A 27,852-nucleotide genomic window follows, 5' to 3' on the forward strand; every position below is an offset into this window, starting at 1 on the left:
GTGGAGATTACGGACCGGGGCCGGCTGCCGATCATTTTAGCTCGGCGCCCTGCCGAGCCTTGCTCTCAGCTGCTAAGGGTTAGGGTCAGTCGCGTCTTCCCACATTGGAATGCGCGTCATCGTTCTCTGAATGCGATTGTGACTGATTGACAAGGCTGGCCCCGATCGACAACCCTCTTTCAACTTCAAATGTTAACATCCACCTTCTAGTGCTTGAAAAACTCCAACATGGTCGCCAATTCGGTACTGTCAACCACAAGAAATGCCACCACACATCCCCCTCAAACGACTCCGCTCTCCCTCCCCTGAACCACCACCCAAAAAGCGGCAGTCTTCAACAACTTCAAAGAAGAAAACCATCGCCCCCCCCCGTAAACCAACCCTCTTCGACGACCTCGACGCCGGCTCCACCCCCCGTTCTTCAACCAAGACCTCCCTCCTCGAAATTGAAGCTAGCGATGACGACACCAGCTCCTTGACGTCCCTCTCCGACGCCGATTTCGAGGACGTCCCGCTGGATGGTCTTGGCACAAAACGTCGAAAACTCTCCCAACCCTCCTCTACAGAAGATGAAGATATCGAATTCGAAGATGTCCCCACGCCTACTGCGCCAGCTCCCGATGTTGCTATCCCCAGTCAGGATCTCGATCTGACGTTGGTACGGGATACCAGAATCAATCTCGCTGCAGCGATGGGGAAGAAGGGGCCCTCGAAGCTTGAAAGAAAGATCAGGATAGCTGCACATGGTGTCCATGTCCAGTTGTTACTATGGCACAATGCGCTGAGGAATGCGTGGTGTAGTGACGAGGAGGTGATGGCGATCATGATATCGCATTTACCGCCTAGGCTGTGGGAGGAGGTGGATAGGTGGAGGAGGAGCAGTGGGTTGGAGGTTCAGGGGGAGGAGCCGCCACCAAAGGGGAAGACAGCTGGGAAGGGGAAAGGCGAGGGGAAAGCGATAGAGAAGGGGAGGGAATGGGGAGCGGCAGCTAAGCATCTTGAAAAAGGAGCTGTTGATATGTCGCATGGAGATCCATTATTCAGACTGATGAAGGTCCTCACATCATGGTGGAAACAACGGTTCAAGATCACGGCACCAGGGCTGCGCAAGCAGGGGTACATGTCCCTAGAACGACTCGACAGAATCACCAAGGCATTCAAGCAAACGAACGGTGACGATCAAGACCGCTTCGGGGAGAAGATTGATGGTTTGGAAGGCTTCAGAAAGCGCGCACAGTCGTGTGCAGGCAGCCGCGATGTTGGTGCCCAGTTATTCACCGCTCTACTACGAGGATTGGGAATCGAAGCTAGATTGGTGGCCAGTCTACAACCCTTGGGATTCGGGTGGAACAAACTCGAGGAAGCCGACCCTGAAGAGGAAGAGCATTACCTATCGGAAAGCAATCCTGAAAAACCTCCCGTGCCAGTCACCAAACTACCACCACCCAAAGCAAAGAAAACACCTGCCAAACTACCCCCCAAAACAGCCCGATCAACCCGGCATTCCCAAAAACTACCCCCCGAACCCTCCTCCGATCTCGAATCCCTCTCCGACTCCTCCAACGACCTGATAATTCCCCCTTCCCCTTCCCCACCTCCAACCTCCCCAACCAAGACCCCCAAAAAGGTGTACGATCAAGACTTAGAATACCCCCACTACTGGCTCGAAGCTCTCTCCCCCGCCACCCACAAATACCTCCCCCTCGACCCCCTCAAACCCCTCCTAGCCACCAACCCCGACCTTCTGTCTCACTTTGAACCCCGCGGCTCCAAAGCCGACCGCGCCCGCCAGGTAATGGCATACATCATCGCCCACTCCCCCGACGGCACAGCCAAAGACGTAACCATCCGCTACCTCAAAGGGCAACAACTCCCAGGACGAACCAAAGGCAACCGGCTACCCCCCGAAAAAATTCCCGTGTACGACAAGAACGGGAAAGTGAAACGATACGAGGAGTATGACTGGTTCAAGAGGGTGATGAGCTCCTACATTCGCGGCCGTGACCCCTCCCACCCATTGACAGAAGCAGACACCCTCGAAAACGAGACCGATCTCAAACCCGCCGAGCGGGTGGACAAGGTGGTCAAAGAAGGAGAGGAGACACTGCAGTACTACAAGCAATCCAAAGAGTTTGTGTTGGAACGCCACCTCAAGAGAGAAGAAGCGCTCCTACCGACCGCGAAACCGGTCAAGATGTTTGTTCAAAACAAGAACAAGAAACCGGGTGCACAAGGCGAGGCGGTCTACAGCCGTAGAGACATCGTCCAAGTCAAGAGCGCAGAAACATGGCATAAACAGGGACGTGCCCCTAAACAAGGGGAGGCCCCCCTGAAAAAGGTGCCCTATCGAGCAGCGACTACAAATCGGAGAAGGGAGATTGCAGAGGCGGAGTTGGCTACGGGAGCAAAGGTTTTGCAGGGGTTGTATAGTCACGCGCAGACAGACTGGATCATACCGCCGCCAATTCAAGATGGAAAGATACCAAAGAATGAGTATGGGAATATTGATTTGTTTGTCCCAACCATGTGCCCCGAGGGTGCGGTTCATGTTCCTTTACGGGGGGCGGGGAGGGTTGCAAGGAGATTGGGGATAGATTATGCGGAGGCGGTGGTGGATTTTGAGTTTGGACATCGGATGGCTGTGCCGGTTATTCAGGGGGTTGTTGTAGCGGAGGAGTTTTATGAGAAAATGGTGGAGGAGCTGGAGAGGGATGAGGCGGAGAGGAGGAGGAAGGAGGATGAGAAGAGGAGGAAGAGGGCGCTGGGGATGTGGAGGAGGATGTTGATGGGGTTGAGGATTGTGGAACGGTTGGAGGGGCAGTATGGGAATGTCAAGGAGGGGGAGCAGGAAGGGGGTGCGGGACAAATCGGTGGTGACGTGCATATGGCGGGAGAGGGGGCGGGAGGGTTTGAGGCGGAGGAGGATCAGATGGCGGGGGGGTTCCTGCCGGAGGGACATGAGGCGGACGACTTGGGCGGCGGGGGCTTTTTTGCCGAGGGCCAGGAGGAGGACGAGCAACATGGGCGCACAACTTCAGGGTACTTCCCTACCGTCCACTCCGATGACGACGACGATGACGGGGAGGATGTGCTCGAAATTGATCATGGTGATGTGAGCGGTGTGTTGAGCGAGGCGGTGAGTCCGAAGCCAGCGTCACTGTCGCCATCGCCTACGCCAGAAATCGAAGAAACCAAGGCGCCACCGAGGAGGAGCGCAAGGCGGAAGGCGCCGGTCAAGCCCAAAGCCGCGGCGGCTGGTGGAAAGCGAGGAAGGAGGAGGCGAAACGTTGCGTCAACGAGCTCCGAGGAGGAGGAAATCGAGGAGGGATACGAGGTTTTTGATTCTGGGGAGGATTAGTTGCAGTGAGAGATACATGTCCGGCTAGGTAGATAATTCGATAATGCAATTGTCCAACCCGCAGAAACCGGGGTACTGCGGGGAAAGTAAAATATATGTCATTGATTGGCTCGAATTGTTCCTTGTCAGCGCCGAATCGATGCATAAAAACCTGCCATCACGTTCACATTGTGGTGGTTCATGCAGGGCTAATGCAAGATGGAGGTGTACTGGATGGGGAAAGGTGTGGTGGGCGATGGGTGAGCTGAGAGGGGTCTTGGGGTGGTGTGCCGGTCGAAGTATTGAAAGGTTGGTAATATTACAGAAAGTGACATATCAGATGCGGTATACGAGAGATAACGCCGAGGACGGGAGAGTGATCGATCGATGCCGGTTGTGTGTTTTTTTTGCTCCCGAGACATGACACTTCTGTAAGCCTGAAAATAAGGACATGTTTGTGGTGCCTGTTCCTTTTATGTGGAAAGAAACGTGGAGTCAGAGTTGAGGGTAGGCAGAACACGCACCTGGACATTAAAGGCTTCCGGCTTTTGCATAGGTCCTGTGTGACGTTTCCTCACCCTCTGGAGCTTGTCCATGTGGTTTTCTGTGGGGACAACCGATGGAATGTCCGCGGCTGACGGCAGAGTGCTCACGCCCGATGTCAAGGGAATGTCGGTGCCACGCTGGATGATGAGGCTAAAAGTTGAGATGGGAGAATACCGAGAGCGACGCAATCTTCGAGTTGAATGTCTAGCCAGCACTGGACCTACAAGGGTGAAAGACAATATCCTTCTACCGGAATGATCGCTCCGTGGGGTCCCCTGTAACTGCCGGGGTTCTTGGTGGGTCGGTCCAGAGCGCCGGGTTCGGGGAGTTTCAAGTGCTAAGGCGCTATCAGGCTGCAGGCGGAGTCTCGGTGTCCGGATGATAAGTCCAATATCACGAATTTCCGAGCATGTGCAAGAGATGGTGGTTTGCTTTCCTGGTTCTGTTTGACATCAGGTGCCACACGATGCCCACCGACAAGCCGCTCTGGCGTGAGCGAATGGGAGGCTTTGTCACTCTGCAAAAAATACGTGGGATTACGAGCAGACATCGCGTGTTTGTTGTGGGGAACAGGTAATGGCCCTGTAATTTACCCCCTGGAATGTGAAGCTGTCTGTCGGCCGGGGTATGGCCCGTGCAACAGGGCGGCTCATTGCCTGCTCGGTCGAGGCTGGAGCAACACCACCTGGCTCAAGAGACCCGACTCAACTTCTCCTCCCACACTTGGAATAATGGAACCCTGACTCTTCCTTGCTCAATCACCTCCAGGTTTTTGTCATGTCGGCCACGTCGCCGCTCTTTCCCGGAGGACCCTGAGCAAGGATTTGAATTTTGCGCCCACCTGCTCTGGAAGCCGGTCGGGGTGGTTTGGGCCATTTGGACTTTTTTTGCTTAATTGGAAGGTGTTCCGGTTTCGTCGCGCGCGGTCAGTCGCTCAGTGCTCAGTCAGTCAGTCAGCCAGCCAGCCTCATCTGAAGCTCGTGCCTGCCACTACTCCGCGGTATACGAGTCGCCGCCATTCACAACCCCTTCCACCCACTGTCCCCGTAATATACCAAGCTCTAACTGACTGCACTGCTCAAACCTGGGACTGCGGGGCACTTTCCCTGGTTTTACTTTATACCTTACGTACCTGTCCTGTAACTTACACCACCGCCGGCGCTGCAAGAGCATGACCTGGACCAGGACCGCATCTCCCTCCCAACCTAATTCTCAACATGGACCACGACGCATACCTCGACCAGCTTCTCGGACAGCAGCCAGCTCTACCACCAGCCCAGCATCTACCCGACCACTTCCCATTCGCCGCTTTAGAGGACGACGAGTTTGCAAACCTCGACCTCGAGCTGTTGTTTGGACGTCATTTTGGCCGTAACAATCCGTAAGTCACTCCTTTTTTTCCTTTCCAGTGAGTGAGAGCGGCAGGATCACATGTGGTAGTCCCACGGCAAACGACAAACTGCTCTCGTAGTGGGGGGAGCAGCAAACGTCCGTCCGGAACTCAAGCCACTGTGGACTTTTGAGTTCGTTCTTTCGAGCACAATCTTGAACCTGCTGCTGGGCTGCCTCGACTGTTTGCCTGCACATGCATTCCGACAAGGGCATGTCTTTCACCTTCACTCATCTCCACACACTCAGCCCTCGCCGGCAGCATCGGGGTGTTTTCACCGTACCATGGGCAGCGCCCACTCCAAACAGGAATCAAGTCCCGATGCACGGGAGCCACCGCTGAAAAGGGACCGGCTTCATCGTTTGCGGAAGTCTCTGCGAAGCCACTCCCACCGCCGAAACCTGAACGAGCAAAACAACGAGCAAACCCAACCCTCTGACAACATCAACAGGCCAGAAAACGACAACAACGCCGTCCGGGAAATGCCCCCAGTGCGTAGGTCCCAGGGCAACGTGGATCCAGAGTTGAGCACAGAAGCGTGCATGGAAGCCGCACTCAATTTCTTCCCCGACATATGTCCCGACTATCTGCGCAAGACCGTCGAAAGTCAAAAGTGGACAGCCCAGGGCATCGTCGGCCACATTCTTGATCAGCAAGAAAGCGGCAAGAAATATCCCAAGCGTGTCAAGTCCCTAAAGCGCAAGTGGGAGGATACCGGTGAGGACGGCGAAGAAGTGCTCAGCAAGAAAATGGAGGCCGAGCCAAGATTTCAAGGCAAGACGACGGAGTACATGAAAAAGTACAAGGGAGCAGGGTGAGTGATGTATCCCCAACACGTTGTGGACAGGGGGAGACAGACTGCTGGTAACACGGGAGGAGGACTGAAGGATGATGAACGGGCGATTGCCTCTCTTTTGAGGCGTCGGCGTCGGTACTATCACCAAAGGCCCGTTCATTCATCTTTGTGGCGCTCCTTGTTGCGGCTTGGAGCATCAAGATGACGTTGGGCTTTTTGTTCTTCCACCCAACATTGTCCCCTTTCATCACCAAGTATGTAGATTTCTGACACCCGCATAGCAGATCTCTCCTTGTGGCCGAGTTTCCCGACTTCAAGGTCAAGAATATAGAGCAACAGTTCAAACTGCACGACCATCGCATTTACCCAGCATATCTTGCTCTATGGACCGAGCTTGCTCAAGAAACCTCGGCTTGGCGGAAAAAGTCGACAACCAGGCCCAAAATGACGCTCGGCGACACGGTCAAGATGTTCTCTGAGAGCGCCGACGAGGGAGAGAAAGGGGCTGTGGAAGACTTCGTGGTTGCCCGTCAAGTTTGCGACATCAGAGCTGCCAAGGCAAGGGCGAAGAAGGCGGAAGAAGACGCCGAGGCGGCCAATTATGCGCAAGCAGAAGCTGACGGTACCATTTTGGAGTGTGGATGTTGCTTTGGGGATTTCCCACAGAATCGAATGGTGCACTGCAACGCGGAGACCATCCATTTCTTCTGCCGCGAATGTGCGAAGCGCATGGCGGAGACGCAGGTTGGCATCTCCAAGTATCAGCTAGACTGCATGTCAACAGACGGCTGCGGGGGCACCTTCAGCAAGAGCCAGAAGGATTTGTTTCTCGACGGAAAGCTGACTGTGGCTCTTGATCGCATCGAGCAAGAGGCTGTCCTTCGCCTGGCTGGAATAGAATCACTCGAGACATGCCCCTTTTGCCCATATGCGGCCGAGTACCCGCCCGTCGAGGTGGATAAAGAGTTCAGATGCATCAGCGAGGAGTGCGGCCGTGTATCCTGCAGGCTTTGTCGGCTGGAGACGCACACGCCCAAGACTTGCCAAGAAGTTGCGCGGGAAAGTGGACATTCTGCTCGCCGTGAGATCGAGGAAGCAATGTCTGCCGCCATGATCCGGACCTGTAACAAATGTAAGGACCATCTGCCTCCACTTGGGGACATGGAGCTAACTCTGACTAGGCAAAACACCCTTCATCAAAGAGAACGGCTGCAACAAGATGACATGCACGAGGAAGGGCTGTGGCAACATACAATGTTACGTCTGTTCCAAGTCGTGTGATTACAGCCATTTCGACGAGCCCGCCCGCGGTGGGAAGCCCGGGAATTGCCGTCTTTTTGACGAAACCGAAGAACGCCACGCACGAGAAGTTCGCGAGGCCGAAGAAGCAGCTCGCAAGAAGGTGGCGGAGGCGAACCCTGAAGTCGATTCCTCCCTCCTCGAGATCAAATTCTCCGACAAAGTCAAGCAAGACGAGGCCAAACGCGCAGCTGCCCAGATCCCTCAAAGAGGCGGCGTCTTTGGGCCCCGGAACCTACCCGTATATGTTCCCCCACGAATGCCAGCAATTGCCGTTCCGCCGAACCAGCCCAATGCACCAGTTCCTGCCGCACCAATGGCTCTCCGCCCCGACCAGGCGAACGAGTTGCAAAGACGGATGCAGGGACTGATTGGGTTGGACCTGGAGATTGGGATAGAGCCTCTGCCTGTTGAGGCTCACCGAAATGTGCAGATGGCAGTAATACTCCCGCCGGATCCCAACCGGGAAGCCCGAATGCAACAACAGCAGGCGCTGCTGCGCGCACAAATACAAGCGCAGCAAATACAGATGGAGCAGGCCCGGAACAACTTCCGGATACAACGCGAGCAGGCGGCTGCCCAGCTCAACCATGCACGAAACGTCCAACAAGAAGCGATCCAAAATATGCAACGGCAAGAATTCCAACTACAACAGCATATAGCGGATCACATGCACCGCTTTCCACAAGGGGTTGCTTTTCCTGCCGTTCCAAGACCTGCTCCCGGGCCTGTCCTGATGAACCCCGAGCATTTATTTGCGCCGGCTGGAGCGGCTGGACGGCTGTTCAACATTGGGAATCATGCGTATCATGAACCAAACGCCCATCACCCAGCTGCCGCGGTTGGCAACCCTCAACAGGCTGTTGCAGCTCCAAACCTGCCCCCGCACAGAGTCGCCAACGCGGCGAACAACAATAATGTTAATGATGGTGGACCAGCTCAGCAGCATGGGGATGGGCCAAGACCTCTGGCGAACGACGTAATCAACCTGACCGCGTCCCCACCAGCCCCGCGGGTGAATGGGAATGGTTACCGAGCAGAATTGTATAGTCCCCGATGGGGTCATGGGCCTCCACCTGTCCGCTGAAGACCAGGGACAGTCGTATTCTTGAGACGATACCATGACGCCTCCTTGGGGCTGTTTGGAGCCTGAGCCTTCTTTTTCTTTTGTCAGGCTACGGATCAACTTTCTTCGCCTCGCCTTCCCTTCGGATTCACCTATCAGTGGCGTTTTGCACCTGGCTTGGCTCATCCACCATTTCTGTTTATCATTCGACAGCCTTGGTCATCCATTTGGCGTGTGTTTGGGCTGGGTTTTGTCGGATTTGGGGAGTCTTGGGGGTTTGGGACGGGTTCAGCGCTGTGTTTTTTAATTTTCTTGATCGTTGCATATTTTTTGCTGGTTGGTCGATATGGGATTTTTCTTTCGAGGAAGAGAAGAAGTACCTACACGAGGAAGGGAGAGAGCATTGCATGGATATTGTGATTATGCTAAGGAAAAGGGGGTATTTAATGCGTTGGAATTGATTGCTTTTTATCCCAAGTCCTTTGCTCGACAAGCAAGAGAAGCGGAGGGGTGGGGCGGGGCTATCTTGATTCGAGTATGATATGGGCAACAGGACTCTATTTGGGTGGGTTGGGGATTTGGGATCGGTTGGGCTGGTTGGTTCTTTGTATTTATTTTGCTTTTCTTCCAGCGGTTGGCTTCTTTAGGGAGGTAATCTGGCCTGGGAGTTTTTGTCGGATTTGGGATTTGGCTTGGGGGTTGCTTTGTGTGTGTGGGTGGGGTGGTGGTATCGGCGGATGGGGAGAGCAGGAAGGACCGAGTTATATTGCTTCTCTGTCATGTCTGGGTTTGCCCAACAACAGACAGTACCTTGTCTTGGGCTTTCCTACTGCTAGACACTTCACAACCCTCACAACAAATAGCAACATGAGATAACATAGCATAAGACTCTCGACAGAACAACAAAGCATTGATTTTATTTTTTAAATGCTTTTTTTTCTTTGTTGCGACATGTGACACCCATCTATCTATCTATTTCCTCCCACTCGCAAACTTTTCGTGCCACTTTCCCCTCTTTTTGACCTCGGGGGCGGCAGCGGTGGTGGGTACGGGGACGAGCTCGACGGTTTCGTGGAGCGTGGCTATGGCTTTTAGACCGCTGGTGTCTGTTGGTTCGAGGATGATGAGGGCGTTGGAGGTGTTTTTTTGGCGGAGGGAGTAGGATTTTGAGGTGGAGGGGACGGAGAGGAGGGCCGAGGTTGGGGAGGGAGAGATTGTTAGTCTGGACAGAGAGGGGGGAGGTTAGCATGGGGGAATGAGGCGGGGGAGGAGAGGGGGAGGGAGGCTTACACAGGTGGGTTCTCCCCCTCTAGTAGCGCTACGAGGTCGGGTGGGAGTTCGATGAGTTTGTACCCTGCTACCGAGTCTGGGTCGGGGAGGGAGAAGGGCGAGGGCGCTGGTGGGTGGTAGAGGGGGACTGTGGGGTGGGTTTGTTGGGTTGACATTGCTGTGGTCTCTGGTTTCTCGGGTCTGAAGGTGTGGCGTTTTGTTTGTAGGGATGACGCGGAAACAAAAACGAAAAAACAAGATGAATAGATGGGCTACTAGCGGCCTGTGGAAAGGAAAAGGGATGATGTCACGGTGGATAGGAGAATTAATCAAGGTTATCTTTGACAGACGCGTTGATGGGCGGGAAGACGCGTTTGACAGGTTGGGTGTTTAATTGGTTTTGGTGGGGTAGAGTGGGGGCTCAAGAGGAGTGATGACCCTAACCCTGATCGCCGTCAATAGGTTGTGTAAGCGGACTTCCTTTCCTGGATGAAAACGACAGAAGCAGAATGCTATGAAGAAGAAGGAACAGATCGAGTCCACCATATCCTTCCTTATTCATCTTCGTAAAACGGCACGGCGTGCTTCTTGTTCGCTTGATTTTGTCGACGTTTACTGACATCTTTGCACCACACCAAGGTTGAGCAAACAGCTACCGCTTTGCTTCGAACCAGCGTTGACTTGACCGTATTTGATTAGAGGAGAATCAGGCTATTCTCTAAGTGGTCAATATCTCGGTCACTAAGGACAAGACAAAGTAGTTATACGCGAGTTTAGGTCCTTGGCCTTTGGTTCAGAGCCTCGTTTTGCTTGCAGATGATCAGGCTGCAGGTACAATGGAAAATAACATAGGAAAAGTCGGTCAGCCGGAAATTGTAACGCATGCATGAAACCAATGGACTGAAGGTGTTCCTTAAAGTTCGCAGTATGTGCGACCCTTCTCCTGTCTGAGTCCCCAGTGTGTGTCCCATCATTGAGGCTTTCTGCTGGTCTCGGGGTGTTGGTGTGATTCCCTCGTGTTTCTGGCGTCTAAGCGCTTCATGAAAAACCCCAATCACATTGCTAGACAGCTGGAAGAGTTCATATAAAGACTGCTCGTTCACATTCGGCAGCTGGAATTTCAGTCTCCCCAAAACATTCACTGCACCCATTTTCTGACAGTACCTAGGTGACTCTGCTACTCTCGCAGGGTTTCCTTCTGCCCTTGAGCATTGTTCTCAAGAATCAACCCGCCCCTGGGGCTCTCGCTCGAAATCCCTCAGCCTCCCGATGATTAGTTTATTACGCCAAGGCGCAGATACAGACATTCGATATGGGTGACTGTTGTACCCAGCCCTCCCGCGACGAGGAGTATGAGGTTTATACCACCACTGCCAGGCCTGTTCGAAACAATCACCATGGCGGACACGTAAGTTGTCCTTCATTTTGTTCAAATATCGATCCTTCACACTAGCCCTTCCATGAAGGACGCACAATTTCCTGGCGCCAATTGTTGTGTTGTTTTCATAGCGCCGATGTGGGATTAACCACGCTTATGTCTGTTGCTGCTCCCTCGGAAAGCCCTGCTGTATTCATGGATGCGAGCGACAGATTCAGTTGGCCTATGACTGACAACTTCTGGCATGAGATACCATGAAGGAGGGGGTTTGTTCGGAGGGGAAATATTGAGGCGTTAGATGGAGCACGGTTATGGAATCGACATTGTTGGCACCGGATGATACCATGGCAATTATAAATGGTGCTGATACTTTCAGTCTCCACTCTGTGCACCCACATTACCGGCCCTTATACTGACCTGTCCTTCCGGGTCCTGAGGCATGAAAGTAACCACCAACCATTCGTTCCGGTAGATGGCTTTCGTCGCAGACACCTCTCTAAATCATTGAAACTGTTCACTGGTAAGCTGGCTTCCGGCGTGGCTTTCAGTCGTCTTACCCCGTTCCAATCTCATCATCCAGACAGCCTCTTGCTTGGTTTGCATCCCCAGCATCATATATGTAGATATCCGCTTTGCATATCAATGCCTGGGCCTCCGGAAACTTGTTACCCTGCCTTGCCTCCTCTCCAGCACATCTTGCCAGCTCTGCTAACAACTCATCGTATCCCTTTAATACACCTTCCCGGTTCATTTGGTGACTGAGTATGTCAGCGCGAGTTTTGAGAGCATTGAGGTAGTCAGGATAAGCCAAGGGTTTAATAACACTATCGTTTTGAATCATCGACTGTAAGTGCTCGCAACGGTCCCTCCAAAGCACCAGCACCTTATCAATCAGCACCAAAACCTCATTGGGCCTCGTCATGGCCCCATCAGGCCTTGTTGTCGCCGTAGTTTGACTCACTTGATACCCTATCATGCTTGTTGCTCCCGGCCAGGTTATGGTCCGTGGCAATCACATTGACATGTGTTTCCGGACGATGCAACACGTTGACTTGTTTGTCAAGGATCTCGCGGAGCTCGTCCACCGCGCGCCTCGGATTCGTCAACCCGCCCTCATCGCTGAGTGCCGCTGCACGGCCCACTCTCATGGCGAGGGTTTTGCGATGTTCTTTGGTCAGCCTCTCCGCCGTTGCTTCAATCACGCTGTCAAACTATGACAGAGCTTCGTCAAACCTGCCCGGCATCCGGGACAGTATGGAGGCCTTGCCATGCTTTACATTCAACACCCGCTAGTCATCCTTCGCGCCTCTGTTAAACTGACCCCACTCCAAGATGGTCTTGTCGATCATCTTGAGGGCCTCAGGGAGTCTTGCCGCTTGGGTGCTGAGCACATTAGCGTGGCAGCTGGATATGTGTAGCTTGGTCTCTCTGTGTAGTAGCCCGTCGGCGGCGCTGCTGATTCTATCGAGGGCCTGTGCATAGAGGTTTTCGGCCTTGACGTAGTCTCCGCAGTCTCTGTAGACCTTGCCTTGGTTGAGGAGAACATTGCTTCTCAGCGCTGAACAAGATTCGCTTGTCGGGTTGTCATCGATCACGGATTCCGCCTCCTGGTAGTGCACCAAGGCTTCGTCGTACTCCCCTTTGTCACATTTGATCATGCTGAGACCAATCAGCGTTTGGACAGTCCTTTCTGCGGGCCCACCTCTGTCTTGACAGTATTGGTAACAAGATGCCATGCGCTCCTCGGCAACTTTCTGATTGCCGCGAAGAAAGCTAAGTTTGGCTGACTCAAATGCCAGAATCCATCTCTTGAACTCGGAGATGGGACTTGGAGTGGTACCGATCAGCCAGGCTCTCTCGTGGAGTATCGATGATGCATGTGGTAAAAGTCCGGAGCACGTATCGAAGCTGCTCGGCTGGCAGAGGAAGGAGGGGGTGCTATAAGCCGTGAAGCAGCTTGTGGCCAGAGACAAAGCGAGGTCAAATGCTTCCTGACATGCTGCGGGATCTTCACTTTCCAGCCATTTGGTAGCAATGAGTGAACTATATTGGTGGAGAGTATACGACCTGGTTGAGGGAACGCCAGGGCTCTCTTTACGTGATACCAGACCATAGGCCATCAAAATGCCTGGGTGGCCAAGATATGCCATGGTATGGAGTATCTTCGAAGCAATTGGACTTTGTCAGCGGATTGTTTTGAAGGACGAGACCCATGCTGTCGAATGTGAAGCCGTCGTGAGCCCTGAGTATCTCCAGATATCGGTTTATGGTCTTCGACTTTTCACCAATGTATGCCACCGCTTGGCAGATCGCCAAGGAAAAGAAGTCCAGCCCTTTTAGAAGAATATCGACACCTGACCGAAGCCTGGTCCTCCCAGACTGCCTTGTATCTTCCTGGATATCGATTGTGCTTTCTTCGCTGTCCTCTGTTATGACAAGCTCCGGGATATCCTCAGCAGTCGCGAGTTTCGAATCAGTTCTTGCGCATCGAGCTATTGCATCCTATTAGCATCAATAACGAACCCATTTAGAAGCAGTTTGGAGCTTATCAACGATCTATCACGAGACGTAAATATGATGGTCCCCTTTCTTACTGGAAGGACATTGTGCAGCAGCTGTGGGAATAAGTCCAGTCTCCGCTCATCAAGCTGGTCCACAACCATTCTCCATGCTCCAGACTCCTCAGAGTCTAGCCAGTCTCTCGCTTTGAGACAAGCCTGAAGATTTCCTATGTTGTCAGACCCTTGCCCAAGGTGCGGCGCAATCTTGAAATAGGACATCATGAAATGCTCCTCTGAGGATCCGATGACCCAGAACGGATGGTAGTTTAGAGGTGAGGGCCTCATTAACGTGTATCAAAGACCACCCTTTTCACGGATTCCTCGTCAGTTCTTTCCATAGTTTCTGCCTCTTTTACTGCTGCTTTATATCAGTCATTGAACCGTCCAATGAGTTTGTGAACCTCTGGATTCGCTAGATTCTTTGAAGCAGTTTAAAGAACAGTCCATGTAATTGCTGAGTTTTGGTTATTTCAACGTCCCGTGCCACAATCGGATCGGTGCTCCCCCAAAGAGACAGGTAATCGTGCATTGCAGCGTTGTTACGCGAGAATGGAATGATGTCGCAGCTGGTTCCATGAAGATTCTTTCGGATATCCAAGAAGGCCAATTCAGTCAAGACATGATGACATTTAGGGTTCCCGTATTGCTCTTCTACACAATCTCTGATTCGGCCGTGTAGAGCCTTTGTGGTCACATTTGTCTCAGTTCTCCATTGGTTGAATATTTCCTTGATTGTTGCAGCATAATGTGCTGTGAACGGGTCTTCGTAGTATGCTTTGAGAAGTTGAGAACCAAATACCACCACTGCGTCGACGCTGGAGATCACCACGGTGCTATGGGAATCCAAAGATGGCAATAGGCAATACTGGTTCGAGAGAATGTTATGAACGGCAGCATCACCCCCTTCTTGGGTTTCTTGAACCAAGAGAGGAGCCCTGTCCGAGATTGTACGGGAGCGTATAACTTTGAGCCAATTGATAATGCTTCTCAGGTAGTGTGAGTTTGCCGGCACGCCGTTCTTGTGATCATGAGCATAAACAATAAAAATGCTCGTCGTTTCACGTTGCAACACGTCGGTATCCGCGAGGGCGGCTAGAATTTCGTCAAAGACATCATCCAGATCTAAGGCAATGTCAATCAGTCACATCGATTAAGTATTTGCATGGCCAGGTATCGCGTCTGCTTACATTAAACACCTCTATATAAGCGCAGCTCGTTGTTTGCTGACATTTGAATGGATTGAAATTGCAACCATGCAGAATCAGGGGCTGACTCGAGCGAATATTTTGAGTTTGTCTGGGCGAGCTCGGAAGGCGGACCCATTGCTCGAAACATGCATGACAACTCACCACAGCCAGTTTGTGGTCAAGGTGCAGGGTATATGTCTTTGAATAGGATGCGCGCTTGCCTAATGTAGGTAGACCCCAACAGTAATGGAGGCTGAGAAGGTGCTGGGCTGCTCAGGCATGATTTTTACATCAAGACATTTTTTAACGATCACTGAACGTATTACGCACGACCCCTCAGCTTAAACTCCAACTCCAATGCCCCCGGCGAAGCAGTGAATTGATCCCTCAACTCACCAACCAGCCTCTCTCCCCTTTCTTTCCCCCAGTACCCAACATCAAACCTCGTCACCAGCAATGCAATGACAAACCTCATTTCTGCCATTGCAAGTGCTTTCCCAACGCAATTGAACCTCCCCTGACTGAAAGGCTGGAACCCCCTACCATCCCTCACCATCTCAGGCCTTGTGGTCCACCTCTCTGGAACCCACTGGTGAGCTCTTTCATAGGCCTTCTCCGACCTTCCCATTGACCACCTCGGTGACACAATAGTGACCCCACCTGGCACCCAGCTTCCCGCAATCTCCAACCCTCCCTCTGGAGTCTGCCGATAACCCCCAGTCGGCACCGCCGGCCAAAGCCTCATAGTCTCCTTAATAACCCCCGTCAACAACCCAACCTTTGCCAGCTCCCCCTTGTCATAAATATCCACCCCGTCCAACTTTCCCCTCAATCTCTCCTGCAGCTCCCTATTCCTGACCAACTCATAAAAAGCAAACACCAATGTTGGAGCAATAGTATCACTCCCTGCAATAACAACCGTAACCGCATCCCCATTCAACCACTCCCTATCCTTTTTCAACGTCCCCCTGCTCAAACTCTCCTCAATCAACCAATGACTCACATCTCTCCTTGCCCCCACCTTCCCATGCCTTGCGATCCTCTCCCCCATCCGCTCCTTACACCACTCCATCATCCCCAACCAATCCCTCACAATCCACATCCAAGGCGTGACATAAAACGCTACCTGCGCAAGCCAAGGAACAGCACTAAAGGGTCCCAACAACCCCATCGCCCGTCTCAACAACCTCACCGCCCAGTGCCATTTCTGCGATTGCAACATTTCAAACCCCTGACCAAAAGCAAACTCGCCCATTACATCAAACGTGAAGAAATAGAACCAGTCAGAGGCATTGATCGGCTTTCCCTGTCTGGATAAACCCTCTATCCTCTCCGCCAGAACTTCAGCATGGTGATACACTCGCGTCTCATAATCCCTCATAGCAGCAGAAGTAAAACCCTTGTCCCACACCTTTCTCCTCTGGTCATGCTCATGAACATCCCGCGTGGTGTTGAGTGCTATTTCAGGCAGCAAAAAGTCATACCACACTGCCTTGGTGCACGTACTCTTTGGGCCGTCGATAGTGTTTGGGACGGAGGGGTCAATGATGGTTAGCTCTTCCGGGCCGGTGCGGATCACGCTGCCGTGTTGGGCCCGGAGGCCTTCAATGACGAGATGGTTTTTCCCGTAGCGGCACTGCCAGACGTGCCAGAATTTTGTGATGGCCGCGAGTTTGGGACCGGGGAAGGAGCGGAGGCGGTGGAAGTACAGCCGGTAGATGGAGATGCTGCTGAAGAGGCCTAGGATGTAGGAGGTGGTGAGAAGGAAGGTGGCCTGGAAGGGATTCGGTTGGTCATTGTAGAAGGAAATGAGGTAAATGAAGGTGGTGAGAGAGGAGTAGAGCCAGAATAGCATTGGGGCTTGCATGTGCCATTCCCCTCGTATGAAGAGAGCCAGGTGGGAGGTAACCCCAAGCATGGCGGCTGCTGGGTATAGCACAGCGGAGGGAAGGTCTAGCAGAAGACCCATGGTGGCTAACCTTCGCAGGACGGGTGCTATGGTGGAAGACAGGGCCGATATGGCCTAGGAGTGGGGAGAGGGAAGAGATGATGAGGATAGATAAAGCGGATGCTCGGAACGGGGTGAGATATCAGGGGGGCCGCATTCAGCCCTATGCCTCCCCTGAACATGGCGGGCTGTCTGACACTGGCGCAGAACGTTGAATGTGAAGACAGCCGACTGGACCACCGCTCCGTTCTCCGAGCTCGCCTATTTCAGCACATGTTTGTGACCGAAGGGCAGAAACGCTCTTGGCCGTGGCACAGTGGTGATGTTATTCCGGGACGTAACTACCCGGACGGAGTTACGGATGTGAAGGAAGATGAGACGCCGTCTGAGAGAATGTGCCGACGGGGCTGAGGTAGTGGCATAGCTGCCGCGTGGCAATGAGCGAGGAAACAGACATGATCAAATACCCGTCGCTGTCTCTGCCAGAGAGACTGGAACTGATTCGGCCCAACCAAGTCGAGTGAACAGAAACAAAAAGGGATCATGGACTCCGAGCTATTGAACAGCCAGGTAAGAGTGGTTACCATCATGAAAGGTCTTGCGGCGGGCCAGATACTTACCATGGACCAGATGGCCGAGGCCATACATCGAATGCAGAAGCTGGTCGGTTGTGGCGTTTTTCATATCCAATCGATCTGGCTCTTCACCCGCAGTGACCTGAAAACGATCGTGATCCCCCAGTCAGCTTTCGGGATCATTAATGCCATTGCAAGCTCCAACGACTGGCCAGAGGTGCTGAGCAGCGTACCAATGGTCTTCTTTTGGGTATGGATCAACCTGTTGCCTTTCGCGATCGACAATCAACGTCAGGCGGAAGCCATACTCGAAGACCGACACAACAAGCCATGGCGGACAATGCCTTCACAGAGAATGACAGAGGCCCAGGCCAGAATACTCATGCTTCTGTTGTATCCGGTATCTCTCTTCACGAGCCTGCGGCTGGGAGGAACACGCCAGTGTCTGGCGTTGATGGTGCTTGGATATGGATACAACGACCTGAATCTGGCTGACAGGAGCTGGATCAGCCGGAACGTTATCAACGCCTTGGGTTTCTGCTCCTTTGCCTCGGGGGCCTTGGAAGTTGCCATGAACTCGCCCTTATCATTTTCAGGGGAAAACAACCAGACTGTTGTCAAATGGCTTGCTATGATTGGCGGCATTGTCTTCTCAACGGTACAGACTCAGGACATGGCGGATCAGGTCGGGGATAGCTCGAGGGGCAGAAAGTCGATGCCGTTGGCTCTCGGAGACGGACCGGCTCGATGGATGATTGCGATTCCCATGGTTGGATGGTCGATAGTCTGCCCCTGGTTTTGGGGTGCTGGTGCTGTGGTACATGTGGTCGCTGCATTCTTGGGCCTCTTGATTGCATGCAGGACACTGACATGGCGTAGCATTGAGGCGGATAAGCGGACTTTCCAATTGTGGAATCTGTGGATGGCAGGTCTCTACACTCTGCCTTTGCTCTCTGCAGGTGGGCGATGAATGATGGTGGTGGGGGTTGGGCTGTTGCTTGCCATAGAAACAAGAGGGGGAAGGTGGGGGGTATGCATGTTTGCTCCTTCTCTGATACAATCAACTCGCACTCTTTTCATAGTTGAGCAATAATTACGTTTCTTTCAAAATCCACAGGACATGTTACTAGGCACTATACATGGTCCTGACCTCTGCGAGTTCTTTTCGATACCATATATGATCTCAACATCGCTTCACTGATAGAAATCTGATATGATCACTACACCCGGTTTTTTAGCAGCCATGTCATCATAACTCCGGTCTTTTCACCGCTATCTAATCTGCGCTGATGTGACACAGATTCTCGTTAGGCGAAGCCCGTTCGGGAGGATCGGTACAAAAGGACGCCCGGGTCCGGTCCAACAGCCGGTACTTTATTGCGACATCGGCTCCGGTCCCACGCCCCCGTCGCTATCATATTTGACGGCCGCGCCACCCCCGCTGCCCGCCAGCCTGATGAACAGTGGGATGTGAGCTTGGCTTTGTCAGTGCTGACTGCTGACCTGCACCCGTTCCGACACAGCTCCAGCAAGCTGCCGGATATTTCCCTCCTCGACACCAGTCTCATTCTCGCTTCGTCCTCCGCGCCGTCCTTGTAATCCGCACTCCTGCAATCCGCATCCTCTGAGCACATTCCATCAACATGGCCAAGCCCGTTTTCGTCCTCCTTCACGGTGCGTGGCACAGTCCGAGCTGCTGGCACCGTGTCATCGCCGAGCTTGAACAGGCCGGCTACAAGGCTGTTGCTCCCGCATTACCTTCTTCGGGTTCCACACCACCTACACCCGACTGGTCGAAGGATGTAGAGATAATCCATCAGACTGTTTCGGACCTCGTAAAGCGGCAGGATGTTGTTGTGGTCACACACAGCTTCAGCGGAATGACTGGCGGCACAGCGTTGGAGGGTCTGGACAAGGATACTTGCATGTCCAGAGGGCTGAAGGGGGGTGTAATCAGACTCATCTACATTACGGCCTTTCTTGTTCCGGAAGGGTTCCAACACTCGCCTGAAGGAACGCGAGACAACATGATCCCAGAGATGATTACCAGTCTGGACTCGGGCACCGTTACGGTCAAGCCAGAGGATGTGAAAGGCATGTTCTATCAGGATTTAGACGACGACACAGTTGCCGAGCTGGCAAAGGAACTGCGCCCGCAAAGCTTTGGTGCCTTCTGGAGTACCACTACTCACGCCGCTTGGCGCCATGTCCCGACGACCTACATCCTTACCACTGGCGACAGGCCGACCACCGTTGTTGCGGCACAGTACCTCATTGACTCGGCAAAAGCAAGTGGCCGGCATAAGATTGACAATGTCATCAAAGTCGACACCGGCCATTCGCCCTTCATCAGCCGACCCGAGTGGACTGCAAAAACATTGATTGAAGAGGCTAATAGGTCACTTTAGCTGGAGTAAATCATTGGCTATATAGCTGGAATCAAAGTCCCCTGAATATCTCTGCTATGGCACAGACTCAATTATCTGTCCTTTGTCCAATAACAGTGAGTCGCCCAACATTGTACGCCAACTTCTGCCTGTCCCGAAATACTCGGGTGATCAGTTCTCTGCAGCAGCTGCCTAGGTCTCCCCCAATGTGATCCAAAGCCTTGTAGCTTACTTCCTCCGAAGCCATTAATGCTGTGTCCAGCTGAAACGGCAAGAGCTCCAAAGGAAACGGACGATTATCGGTGGTAATGTTCACTAAGCCATTCTGCTCGAAGAATTCAGGGAGTCTGACTGGCCAACTGAAAAAGTGTAAGTAGTTCTCCAGAGTCTGACTTAAGGATAGAATGATTTACTCATCAGTTGTCCAGTTTGGCTTCGTCCCACCCAATGTACCTATCATCTCGAGCAATGGGGTTAGGTTGTCGGTGATGTTTTTTCCCTCCTTGGTTCGAACTATCTTCCACCTGCTGTAATCAATCTCCCCCCAGGAGATCCACCCGCCGGGCTCTACGACAAGCACTAAGTATCAGCACATGGCGATACGGCAAGAGCTCAACCGCCTGACCGAAAGAGTGGGACCCATACTCAACAGCTTGACAAGGTTTTTGATGATCGGAGCGGGATCGTTGCTGTGGACAGCTAGATGAAACAGTTGGATGTGAACAATGTCATACCTCCCAACGAGGCGGTCTGGCAGCGGTGCCAAGCAGTCGAGATTGTGAACCGACACGTTGGGTGGTAACCATTCCTTGGGTGGACACTGCGTCAAGTCGATATCGAAGCCGTCGATCCTTGCCGAAGCCGGGAGATATCGCGCCAGGTCCACGAGCCAGATCCTGCACAGAAAAGGATATGGTGTGAACGACATGCATTAGGCCTGCATGGCTGACAGGAAGGGCACATAAGGTGAGGGGGAAACTTTAGATGAAACCGTACCCGGTGCCCACTCCTATCTCCGCGACCTGCATCCCTTCGCGGTCCGCTGGAATGTTAGGATGGAGACTAAATCCGCCGTCTTTCCAAAGGAAATATTGCAGGTTGAGCCTACAACGCAGAAAGGTCAGACTCTGATTAACCTACCCCTGAAGGCCAGGGCCAGCCAAGGCTTCTTTGACATTTGCACTGACCGAGCATTGGCCGAAAAGCTCCTCCCCAAAATGTACGCTTCGTCATGCGCCGTTTCGTTCGACATCTTACGCGTATCAATCTGAGGTAAACGAGGCGACCTGAATAATCGAGTTTGGCAGCCACTGACGACAGATTTTGACAGGATTCCGGCGTATCCGTCCACACAGCTTTATACAATATTCATCACCATCAAGCGGCGCAATTGCTCGCCGTCAACAATCCAACTGGCAAGGCAACCTGGATCACGGAAACTTCCATCACAAAACGATTTATGCAGAATATCGGCAAAAGGACCGCAAGCATGGCTGCGGCGTATGCTCCCACTGGGTGCCTTACCAACGACCCCAAGACCACTCATATTGCACAACTGGTTGCGTTTGGCCAAACTGTTTACCGAGAGGAGCGTCAAGTGGCCGAAAGTGGATCCGACTGAGGGCATAAGCTTGCATATGCAGCATAGGATCTATGTAGGTTGTCGTGCCGCTCCCGAAGATCCCGTAGCTATGATAGCCCCGGGTGGTAGTGCATGCAAAGGTACAGTGGGTATGCCCCTGCATTGGTCAGAGATTCCGCAGATCCCCCAGCCACGACAGGCTAGAGCCATCTTTTTACACCATTAGTAGGATCGACCTTTGAGAACCAAAGACCAGAAATCGGGCAAACAAACATACAGCATGGATCCGAAGGATCTGTACCGCACTATACTTCCAACATTACCTTTAACAGACTTCCATATGCCGGGCCACAGGATTCACTGTCTGACCAACAGAGCTATCACCGTCCTTGTCCGCCCACCTCCGTCATACAGAGCCACATTCCTTTCAAAATCGCATTCGAAAGTCCTACGCAGGACGAAGACGGCTGGATAGGCCCGTCCCAGCACGTTGTGCGGGTAGCATTGGTCGTTCCTCTCCCGGCCCTTCCGTGGTTCAGCGTGGATACGGCACAGCTTCACGATAAGGTATGGTGCAACGATCTCGGTCAGCCAGCGGCGCAAAAGTGCATGAAGTCTGACCGCAAGCAGCCTCAAATTCAGCGATGAGCTGAGGCTCCCAGACGCTTATCGGAGAAGCGCTATCTCAGATAACCGTCGGTTTCCCCCAACATTTCGGCCATGAACCGGCTGTCACGGAAATTTCATTTTGATATCCTCATGGCAACCTGACCGGCGTGCATTGCATCGCCTTCATGCACTTGGGAGGTAGTTGTCCGGACAGAATCAGTAACATTGGTTCATCCCTTGATATTGCCATCTAGACGGTCACCGCTGTTGCCGCAGATAGAGCCTCATCCCTACGATGGCCCCCTACAATGTCCGCATGGTGTTTCCGACTGCGGTATTAGCGGTGAACAGCACTGGCTTACTCCTGTCCTTTACAGCGGTGGCACTGAGGTTCTACTCGCAGTCATTGCGTGGCACCAAGATGGGACTGTCCGAGTACTCCATCATAGCCTCCTGGGTGCGTTCCCAACCCTCTCTCGCTGGCCCCCACAACAACTAACGACCCACCAACATAGCTCTTCACCTTCGGCCTAGTCGTCTCCGAAAATTTCACCGTCACCCACGGCGGTGTCGGCCAGGTCTCATCAACCGTAACAGCAGAAGAACTCCTGTTCTCCACCAAGGTAAATAACCCCTGTTCCATTCCCCACCTGTCATCACCCCAGCAACCACCACCTCCCTTTTCCACATAAACACTAACCTTCTGACGATAGCAATTCATCACCATAGGTGTCTGCGGCTCCCTATCCGTAACCCTCGTCAAAATCTCCCTTCTTTCTTACTTCCTCACAGTATTCTCAGCCTACCACTGGTTCGTCATATGCGATTACATCCTCCTCGCCCTGACAACAGGGTACGGCATCGCCTTTGTGATCGTCTCCCTCGCCGGCTGCCGACCCTTTAGCGCAAACTGGGATAAAGTCTCCAATCCGGACTATGTCTGCATTGAGACGAGCAATTTCTATGTAGCGCAAACGGGGGTGGGGGCTATACTGGATTGTCTGATCTTGTTGCTGCCGGGGGGGGTGATTTTGGGGCTGAGGAGTATGAGAAGGCGGAGGAAGTGGGGGTTGTGGGGGGTTTTTAGTTTTGGGATCGTGTAAGTTTTCCCGGGGGAGCAAGGAAGGGAAAAAAAGCGGAGGTTGTACTGACAATGGGTAGGATCTGTGGCGTCTCCATTACGAGGCTGGTTTACAACAATATGGAGGAGTGGATGGCTACTAACTTTACAGAGTACGCGGGTATTGCGGCGTTGTTGGGGGCGTTGGAGGCGAATTTGAGTATTGTTTGTGCTTGTATGCCTGCTATGCCGGCGCTGTATCATAAGGTGAGAGGGCGGTGGAAGGGGGGGGATCGTCAGGAGGAGGGGAAGTTGGGGGGGGAGGAGAGTGATGGTGGGGTGAAGGGGGAGGGAGTTGAGAGTGAGAAGACGGTTGATTTTGAGAGGAGGAAGTTGAGGGAGGAGGGGGATAAGCTTTATCCGTTGAGTGTTACGCAGAAGACGGTGGTGAGTAGGACGGAGGGGGAGAGGGATGATGTGGAAGCAGGGGGGACGGAGTTGTGGGCTGGGCCGGGGGTGGTGGATTTGGATATGTTGGATTTACCGAGGATGAATAGGGTTGAGAGCGGGAGTGAGGGTGGCCGGGGGCTGCCCGAGTCGCCTTGTTGGGGGGTTAATCAGGCGAGGAAGTGGAGGCGGTGACTGGGAGTTGTATATTCGTTTGGTGATTTCATAGCGGTCAAGCATTCAGCACGAATTCAACCTCTCCGTCTGCTATCTGCCTTCCCCCTTTCTACATGGGCACATAATCCACCACCTCCGTCAACCCAACCATCGCCGGCACCCCCCCTTCCCCCTCCCTCAACGCATAAAACGCCTTTGTCGACTCAACATCACTAACCTGAATTTCTGGCGGGGCCCTCGAGTAATTCATAACCGACTTTTCGTTCCTCGGCCCCAACTGCACCGACGCCGCCGCCTCAAACACGGTCCCCGTCTCGGGGTTCACGTCCACCGCGAACTCGTGCCTTAACCCTAAAACGTGCCCTAGCTCGTGGGTGAAGACCTTCCATAGGTTTGCCTTCCACCGGGGCATGGAAAAGACGGGGTTGTAGACGAGCATCATGTTGAGGTCGTTGGCGTTGGGGAAGAAGGCTGAGGCAAGGGTGCCGCCGCTGTCGCCGCCGTGGCAGAGGGCGAAGGTGGCGTCTTTGGGGTCGGTGACCCATTCGAAGGTTACACCGATGGAGAGGTCGTTCCACTTTTGGCAGGCGAGGTTTAGGTGGGTTGCTGCGTAGGAGGCGTCGGCGGGGGTTTTGAAGCCGGAGGTTAGGGCGACCCTGACAGGGGGTTAGTATACTTGGTTTTGAGGAGGGGGAAAATCAAAGGGAAGGGGGGTGCATACCATCTGATGACTGACCCGGGTGCCCATCGCGGGCACTCCTTTTCGAGACCGACCATGATGTTGTGGGGTGCACCGAGCCCGCGGAAAGGCCTGGGGATGGGCTGCTAGGTTATGCAGTGGGGGAAGAAGTTATCGTCGGGGGAGGAGTCGTCTCTGGGTAGGGAGGGGACCTTGTCTGAAGGGGAGACAGTGTCGAGGGCATGTTCGCCGAGGGCATCGATAACTTGACCGATGATGATCTCCTTTGTGGAGGGTTCGGAGGTTAGGGTAGCCATGTTTGGTGTTGGGGACGTGCCGCACCAATTTGGGGGTAGGAGATCCAGGTTGAGTTAGTGATGAAGGGTGGTAAAGGAGGGATGGTGAAATATGAGTGTCGGTAAAAACTTTAGACTGAATGGTTTGGCTGATGGTGAGGCAAAAGGGAAGATCCGATAATGGATGGTATCTAGGAGCGGCTTTATAATAGAAACAGTTGGTCCCCAGCTTCACTGTCACAAGTTGATCAGGCGTAGCTAGCTGCCTGCGTGTGAGCGGGGTGATCTATGAGAATTCCTGGGTAGGAGAGGGAGAAAACCCCATAAGTCTCAAGCCGCATGTTGAGCGAGACAGGGGTGTGTAACACAATCCCTGAATGTGTACTAGTGCGGTGCTTGACAGCAGCTGGAACAAGCAGCAAAAGCCTATAGCAAACCCCAAAGAACGCCATACAGCTAATTATTGGTCAACACCTATACGGTGGTGTAAAGTCTGCGCAGTTGTATCCTCTTTATTGACGTGGTCCTGAGGTTCTAAACCATCTGCCATGAGAGAGATACACCGGACAACATACTCCGCTCAGCCAGTCGTCGCCCTTCAAGGCGGTGATCTGACCAATATGGACTCAAGCTCCAACTAATTAGGCTTAGAATCGATTTCTGGAAAAGTTGGGATGCACCCCGTGCTGCTCAGCAGGAGAGGGGTAGATGGGATCCGAGTTGCAATCCGAGCACTAAGATGGCCCAACCAAACAGCCGCAACATGCTCAATCCAATAGTTGCCATGGGTAGGAAACAGAGGTGAAACCACCTTTGCAGCCACAAGATACCTTAGTGAGCCCTGGTAGGTCGTGAGACTGTTTAGGTGTGCTGGTATATTGCATACACTTTACTCAGTGTCCAATATCCAGATTCAGCCAGGCCCAACAAGCTGTCGCTATTCCTGTTTAGATAGCACATTGAGCGATGTGATAGCTATGTGATTGAACTCGGGTTCCATCACCATGCATCAATCTTGTTCCTGAAGACGCCCAGTCTTGCATGGGGATGCACCATGCCTGAGAGCAATTGCGTGTGGACTTTGGACCTTGGTACAAGCTCTTGGATTGATAGCTAACAGTCGGCTTTGCAAGAGATTCATGTGGATGGCTCCATGCTATCTCCCATGAAAAGGTTATAAAAAAGCAGTGTTCCCTTGGTTCTCTTGTCCAAGTAACCATGGCAGAATACATTGCCAACAACACCTCCTTCACTCACAAGGAAAACACCCCCATCATGACCACCGAATTTCAGGAACTGTGAGTTATCTCAGCCATCCAATCATTTGTTGCCGGTCACGGAGCTAACAGTGCAACCAGCACCTTGGAGACCCTAGGTCACGAGCCCATTGGATGGGACTACGACCACGAGAACGACCCCAATGCCCCACCCGACATCGAAGCAGCGCTGGAGAAACTTCAGCCAGACCATGGCCATAACGACTACTCCCAGCTGGTCGCCATTCCTGTCTCTGAGGAAGAGATCGAAGCCGCTTCCAAGATTGACTATGTCAAGTGGAAACAGGAGCGCGCAACGAAACCACACAAGGCTGAGTGTTGTCATGATCGATAAACAGACCCACAAACCTTTGGCTGACTTCTCTTCAGACGGCGGTTTCGAGTATGCCGAGCATAGCTACCTCGGTGATTCCCTAACCTTGGCTTGGAACGACGGGCAGTCCTACGTTGCCAAGAACAAGCCCTTCACCCTCCCGAACGGACTCGAGGTGACATATGGTCAGATCAACGGACTGGCTGGAGACTTCTACGGCACTGTCAACCCCATCAGCGACGGCAGGGACTTGCAGGACCAGCGCCAGCGTTTCTTGCGAGCCTGGTACTGGCTTGCTGTGGACACGACTCGCAACCCAGCCGAGGCGCAGAAGATTCTCACCACACTCTCGACTGAAGTCGACATGGTGCAGGCCGCACTCGACATAGGCCAGGATCCGTCGACTGTCTACCCAAAGATTCCGGACGTCAACGTTCAGCTACAGCTCTACACCATCGCTCGTCCTGACGAATGCCCCAGCTATCTTGGCCTGGCCAAGATCAACTGGGACCACTTCGGCGCCGACGCCCGCACTGCTTACAACGCCTGTCACTCCGTCGCCCTGCAAGTCGCCGCCAGTGGGAACCTCGAGCTGGCCTACGCCATGAACGCCTTCGGCGACCACTTCCTCCAGGACTCCTTCGCCGCCGGCCACATGCGCACCCCGAGACGCAAGCTCCACGACAGTATTGGCGCTGCTGATCTATGCGCCAAGTACATGCACGATGAAGACAACGCCATCGGTCTCTCTGTTAAGAGCCCCATTGGCAGGGCCTGGCACACCTTTGGTGACAAGAAGCTGCTTGACAAGGAAGATATTGCCAACAAAAATGAGGCCTGGAACGCGGTGCGCACATCCGCTGATGAGATTTACACTGCTTGGAAGACAAAGACCGTGCCCGAATATCCGAAGTATGCTGCCTGGAACTATGCCCCGATTCTGAGCGAGGTTTCCAGCATTGTTGCGCCTCTCTTCACGCCGGATGGTCAGCGACGGGTCGATATAAGGAAGCGATGTCAGGCCAAGTATACCTACAAGTACTGGTATTGGTCGACTGCGGCTGATTGCGCGCTGAGCGGGCTGTGGAAGTATCCCATTAAGCCTACGGCGGATTGCGGGATCTGATCATTGTCACGTGCATGTGATGAGAGGCCTGTGGTAGGGTGAGACCACCAGGAAACCTCGTTGTTGAAACGGGTTCTTCCAAAGCAGTCGAGCCCCATATCACCAATTGCACGTGTTGGATGGATCGGGCCACCGTACTGTTCTCGCTTTGGTGCCTGGGTCTTGGGCTTTGAGAGATGGAAGTATGTTCAGAATGCAATTATTTCATATTACATCTTCAACCCCCTTCTTCCCTTCATGTGCAACGAAGATGAGGCTTTTCTGAATGTGCTGCAATGAGGGCCAGGAGGGGGTCTTCCCATGTGTAATGCAGATCCTAGCCAGGTTGTCATAGCAAGCCAAACAGAGAAATACATGAAAGAGAAGCTGTGTGTATTTGAGTATTCACTTGTTGCTTGAGCAAGAATTCGTTCTGGAGGACATATATGACAACACCCTCACCATCGGCATTGTCGACTTTTTGACCTGCCGTGGTCTTGAGGGAAATCGATTGGTAGCCCCACCAATCTTGAAAGGGTTTGGCAGTCGGTTTGACGGCCAAGATGGT

General features: G+C 53.0%; 12 protein-coding genes across 12 annotated transcripts; 7 read left to right on the forward strand and 5 right to left on the reverse strand.

The window, feature by feature from the left end:
- Positions 1 to 262: 262 nt before the first annotated feature.
- Positions 263 to 3,358, forward strand: QC763_600730 (uncharacterized protein; the record flags this gene model as incomplete). Its single annotated transcript, XM_062913922.1, has 1 exon — positions 263 to 3,358. One exon carries the CDS (start codon positions 263 to 265, stop codon positions 3,356 to 3,358), a length of 3,096 nt encoding a protein of 1,031 aa, XP_062763023.1.
- Positions 3,359 to 4,599: 1,241 nt separating this feature from the next.
- On the forward strand, positions 4,600 to 8,455 carry QC763_600710 (uncharacterized protein; the record flags this gene model as incomplete). The annotated part of the gene is made up of 4 exons (XM_062913921.1): positions 4,600 to 5,264; positions 5,725 to 6,087; positions 6,351 to 7,201; positions 7,251 to 8,455. Exons 1-4 carry the CDS (start codon positions 5,101 to 5,103, stop codon positions 8,453 to 8,455), a joined length of 2,583 nt encoding a protein of 860 aa, XP_062763024.1. The 5' UTR covers positions 4,600 to 5,100.
- Positions 8,456 to 8,954: 499 nt separating this feature from the next.
- QC763_600700 (uncharacterized protein) lies at positions 8,955 to 10,087 on the reverse strand. The gene is made up of 2 exons (XM_062913920.1): positions 9,725 to 10,087; positions 8,955 to 9,656 (listed from the first exon to the last, which is right to left on the reverse strand). The coding sequence occupies exons 1-2, from the start codon at positions 9,877 to 9,879 to the stop codon at positions 9,407 to 9,409; spliced, it is 405 nt and encodes a 134-aa protein (XP_062763025.1). The 5' UTR covers positions 9,880 to 10,087; the 3' UTR covers positions 8,955 to 9,406.
- Positions 10,088 to 15,151: 5,064 nt separating this feature from the next.
- Positions 15,152 to 16,798, reverse strand: QC763_600690 (uncharacterized protein; the record flags this gene model as incomplete). Its single annotated transcript, XM_062913919.1, has 1 exon — positions 15,152 to 16,798. The coding sequence occupies one exon, from the start codon at positions 16,796 to 16,798 to the stop codon at positions 15,152 to 15,154; it is 1,647 nt and encodes a 548-aa protein (XP_062763026.1).
- A 520-nt stretch (positions 16,799 to 17,318) lies between these two features.
- On the reverse strand, positions 17,319 to 17,997 carry QC763_0094690 (uncharacterized protein; the record flags this gene model as incomplete). The annotated part of the gene is made up of 3 exons (XM_062906280.1): positions 17,319 to 17,332; positions 17,398 to 17,494; positions 17,692 to 17,997. The coding sequence occupies 3 exons, from the start codon at positions 17,995 to 17,997 to the stop codon at positions 17,319 to 17,321; spliced, it is 417 nt and encodes a 138-aa protein (XP_062763027.1).
- On the forward strand, positions 17,321 to 18,322 carry QC763_0094700 (uncharacterized protein; the record flags this gene model as incomplete). The annotated part of the gene is made up of 1 exon (XM_062906281.1): positions 17,321 to 18,322. One exon carries the CDS (start codon positions 17,321 to 17,323, stop codon positions 18,320 to 18,322), a length of 1,002 nt encoding a protein of 333 aa, XP_062763028.1.
- Positions 18,323 to 18,995: 673 nt separating this feature from the next.
- QC763_600670 (uncharacterized protein) lies at positions 18,996 to 19,760 on the forward strand (the record flags this gene model as incomplete). The annotated part of the gene is made up of 1 exon (XM_062913918.1): positions 18,996 to 19,760. The coding sequence occupies one exon, from the start codon at positions 18,996 to 18,998 to the stop codon at positions 19,758 to 19,760; it is 765 nt and encodes a 254-aa protein (XP_062763029.1).
- An 18-nt stretch (positions 19,761 to 19,778) lies between these two features.
- QC763_0094720 (uncharacterized protein) lies at positions 19,779 to 21,104 on the reverse strand. The gene is made up of 5 exons (XM_062906282.1): positions 20,927 to 21,104; positions 20,736 to 20,843; positions 20,385 to 20,635; positions 20,153 to 20,306; positions 19,779 to 20,098 (listed from the first exon to the last, which is right to left on the reverse strand). The coding sequence occupies exons 1-5, from the start codon at positions 20,989 to 20,991 to the stop codon at positions 19,828 to 19,830; spliced, it is 849 nt and encodes a 282-aa protein (XP_062763030.1). The 5' UTR covers positions 20,992 to 21,104; the 3' UTR covers positions 19,779 to 19,827.
- QC763_0094730 (uncharacterized protein) lies at positions 20,174 to 21,360 on the forward strand (the record flags this gene model as incomplete). Its single annotated transcript, XM_062906283.1, has 2 exons — positions 20,174 to 20,738; positions 21,070 to 21,360. The coding sequence occupies exons 1-2, from the start codon at positions 20,724 to 20,726 to the stop codon at positions 21,358 to 21,360; spliced, it is 306 nt and encodes a 101-aa protein (XP_062763031.1). The 5' UTR covers positions 20,174 to 20,723.
- An 865-nt stretch (positions 21,361 to 22,225) lies between these two features.
- Positions 22,226 to 23,632, forward strand: QC763_0094740 (uncharacterized protein; the record flags this gene model as incomplete). The annotated part of the gene is made up of 4 exons (XM_062906284.1): positions 22,226 to 22,387; positions 22,446 to 22,553; positions 22,644 to 23,029; positions 23,092 to 23,632. 4 exons carry the CDS (start codon positions 22,226 to 22,228, stop codon positions 23,630 to 23,632), a joined length of 1,197 nt encoding a protein of 398 aa, XP_062763032.1.
- Positions 23,633 to 23,723: 91 nt separating this feature from the next.
- Positions 23,724 to 24,610, reverse strand: QC763_0094750 (uncharacterized protein; the record flags this gene model as incomplete). Its single annotated transcript, XM_062906285.1, has 3 exons — positions 23,724 to 24,270; positions 24,336 to 24,439; positions 24,506 to 24,610. The coding sequence occupies 3 exons, from the start codon at positions 24,608 to 24,610 to the stop codon at positions 23,724 to 23,726; spliced, it is 756 nt and encodes a 251-aa protein (XP_062763033.1).
- Positions 24,611 to 25,864: 1,254 nt separating this feature from the next.
- QC763_0094760 (uncharacterized protein) lies at positions 25,865 to 27,305 on the forward strand (the record flags this gene model as incomplete). The annotated part of the gene is made up of 3 exons (XM_062906286.1): positions 25,865 to 25,887; positions 25,948 to 26,186; positions 26,236 to 27,305. The coding sequence occupies 3 exons, from the start codon at positions 25,865 to 25,867 to the stop codon at positions 27,303 to 27,305; spliced, it is 1,332 nt and encodes a 443-aa protein (XP_062763034.1).
- Between the last annotated feature and the right edge of the window lie 547 nt (positions 27,306 to 27,852).

Source organism: Podospora pseudopauciseta, chromosome 6 (genome assembly GCF_035222475.1).
Source record: "Podospora pseudopauciseta strain CBS 411.78 chromosome 6, whole genome shotgun sequence".
Lineage (NCBI taxonomy): Eukaryota > Fungi > Ascomycota > Sordariomycetes > Sordariales > Podosporaceae > Podospora > Podospora pseudopauciseta.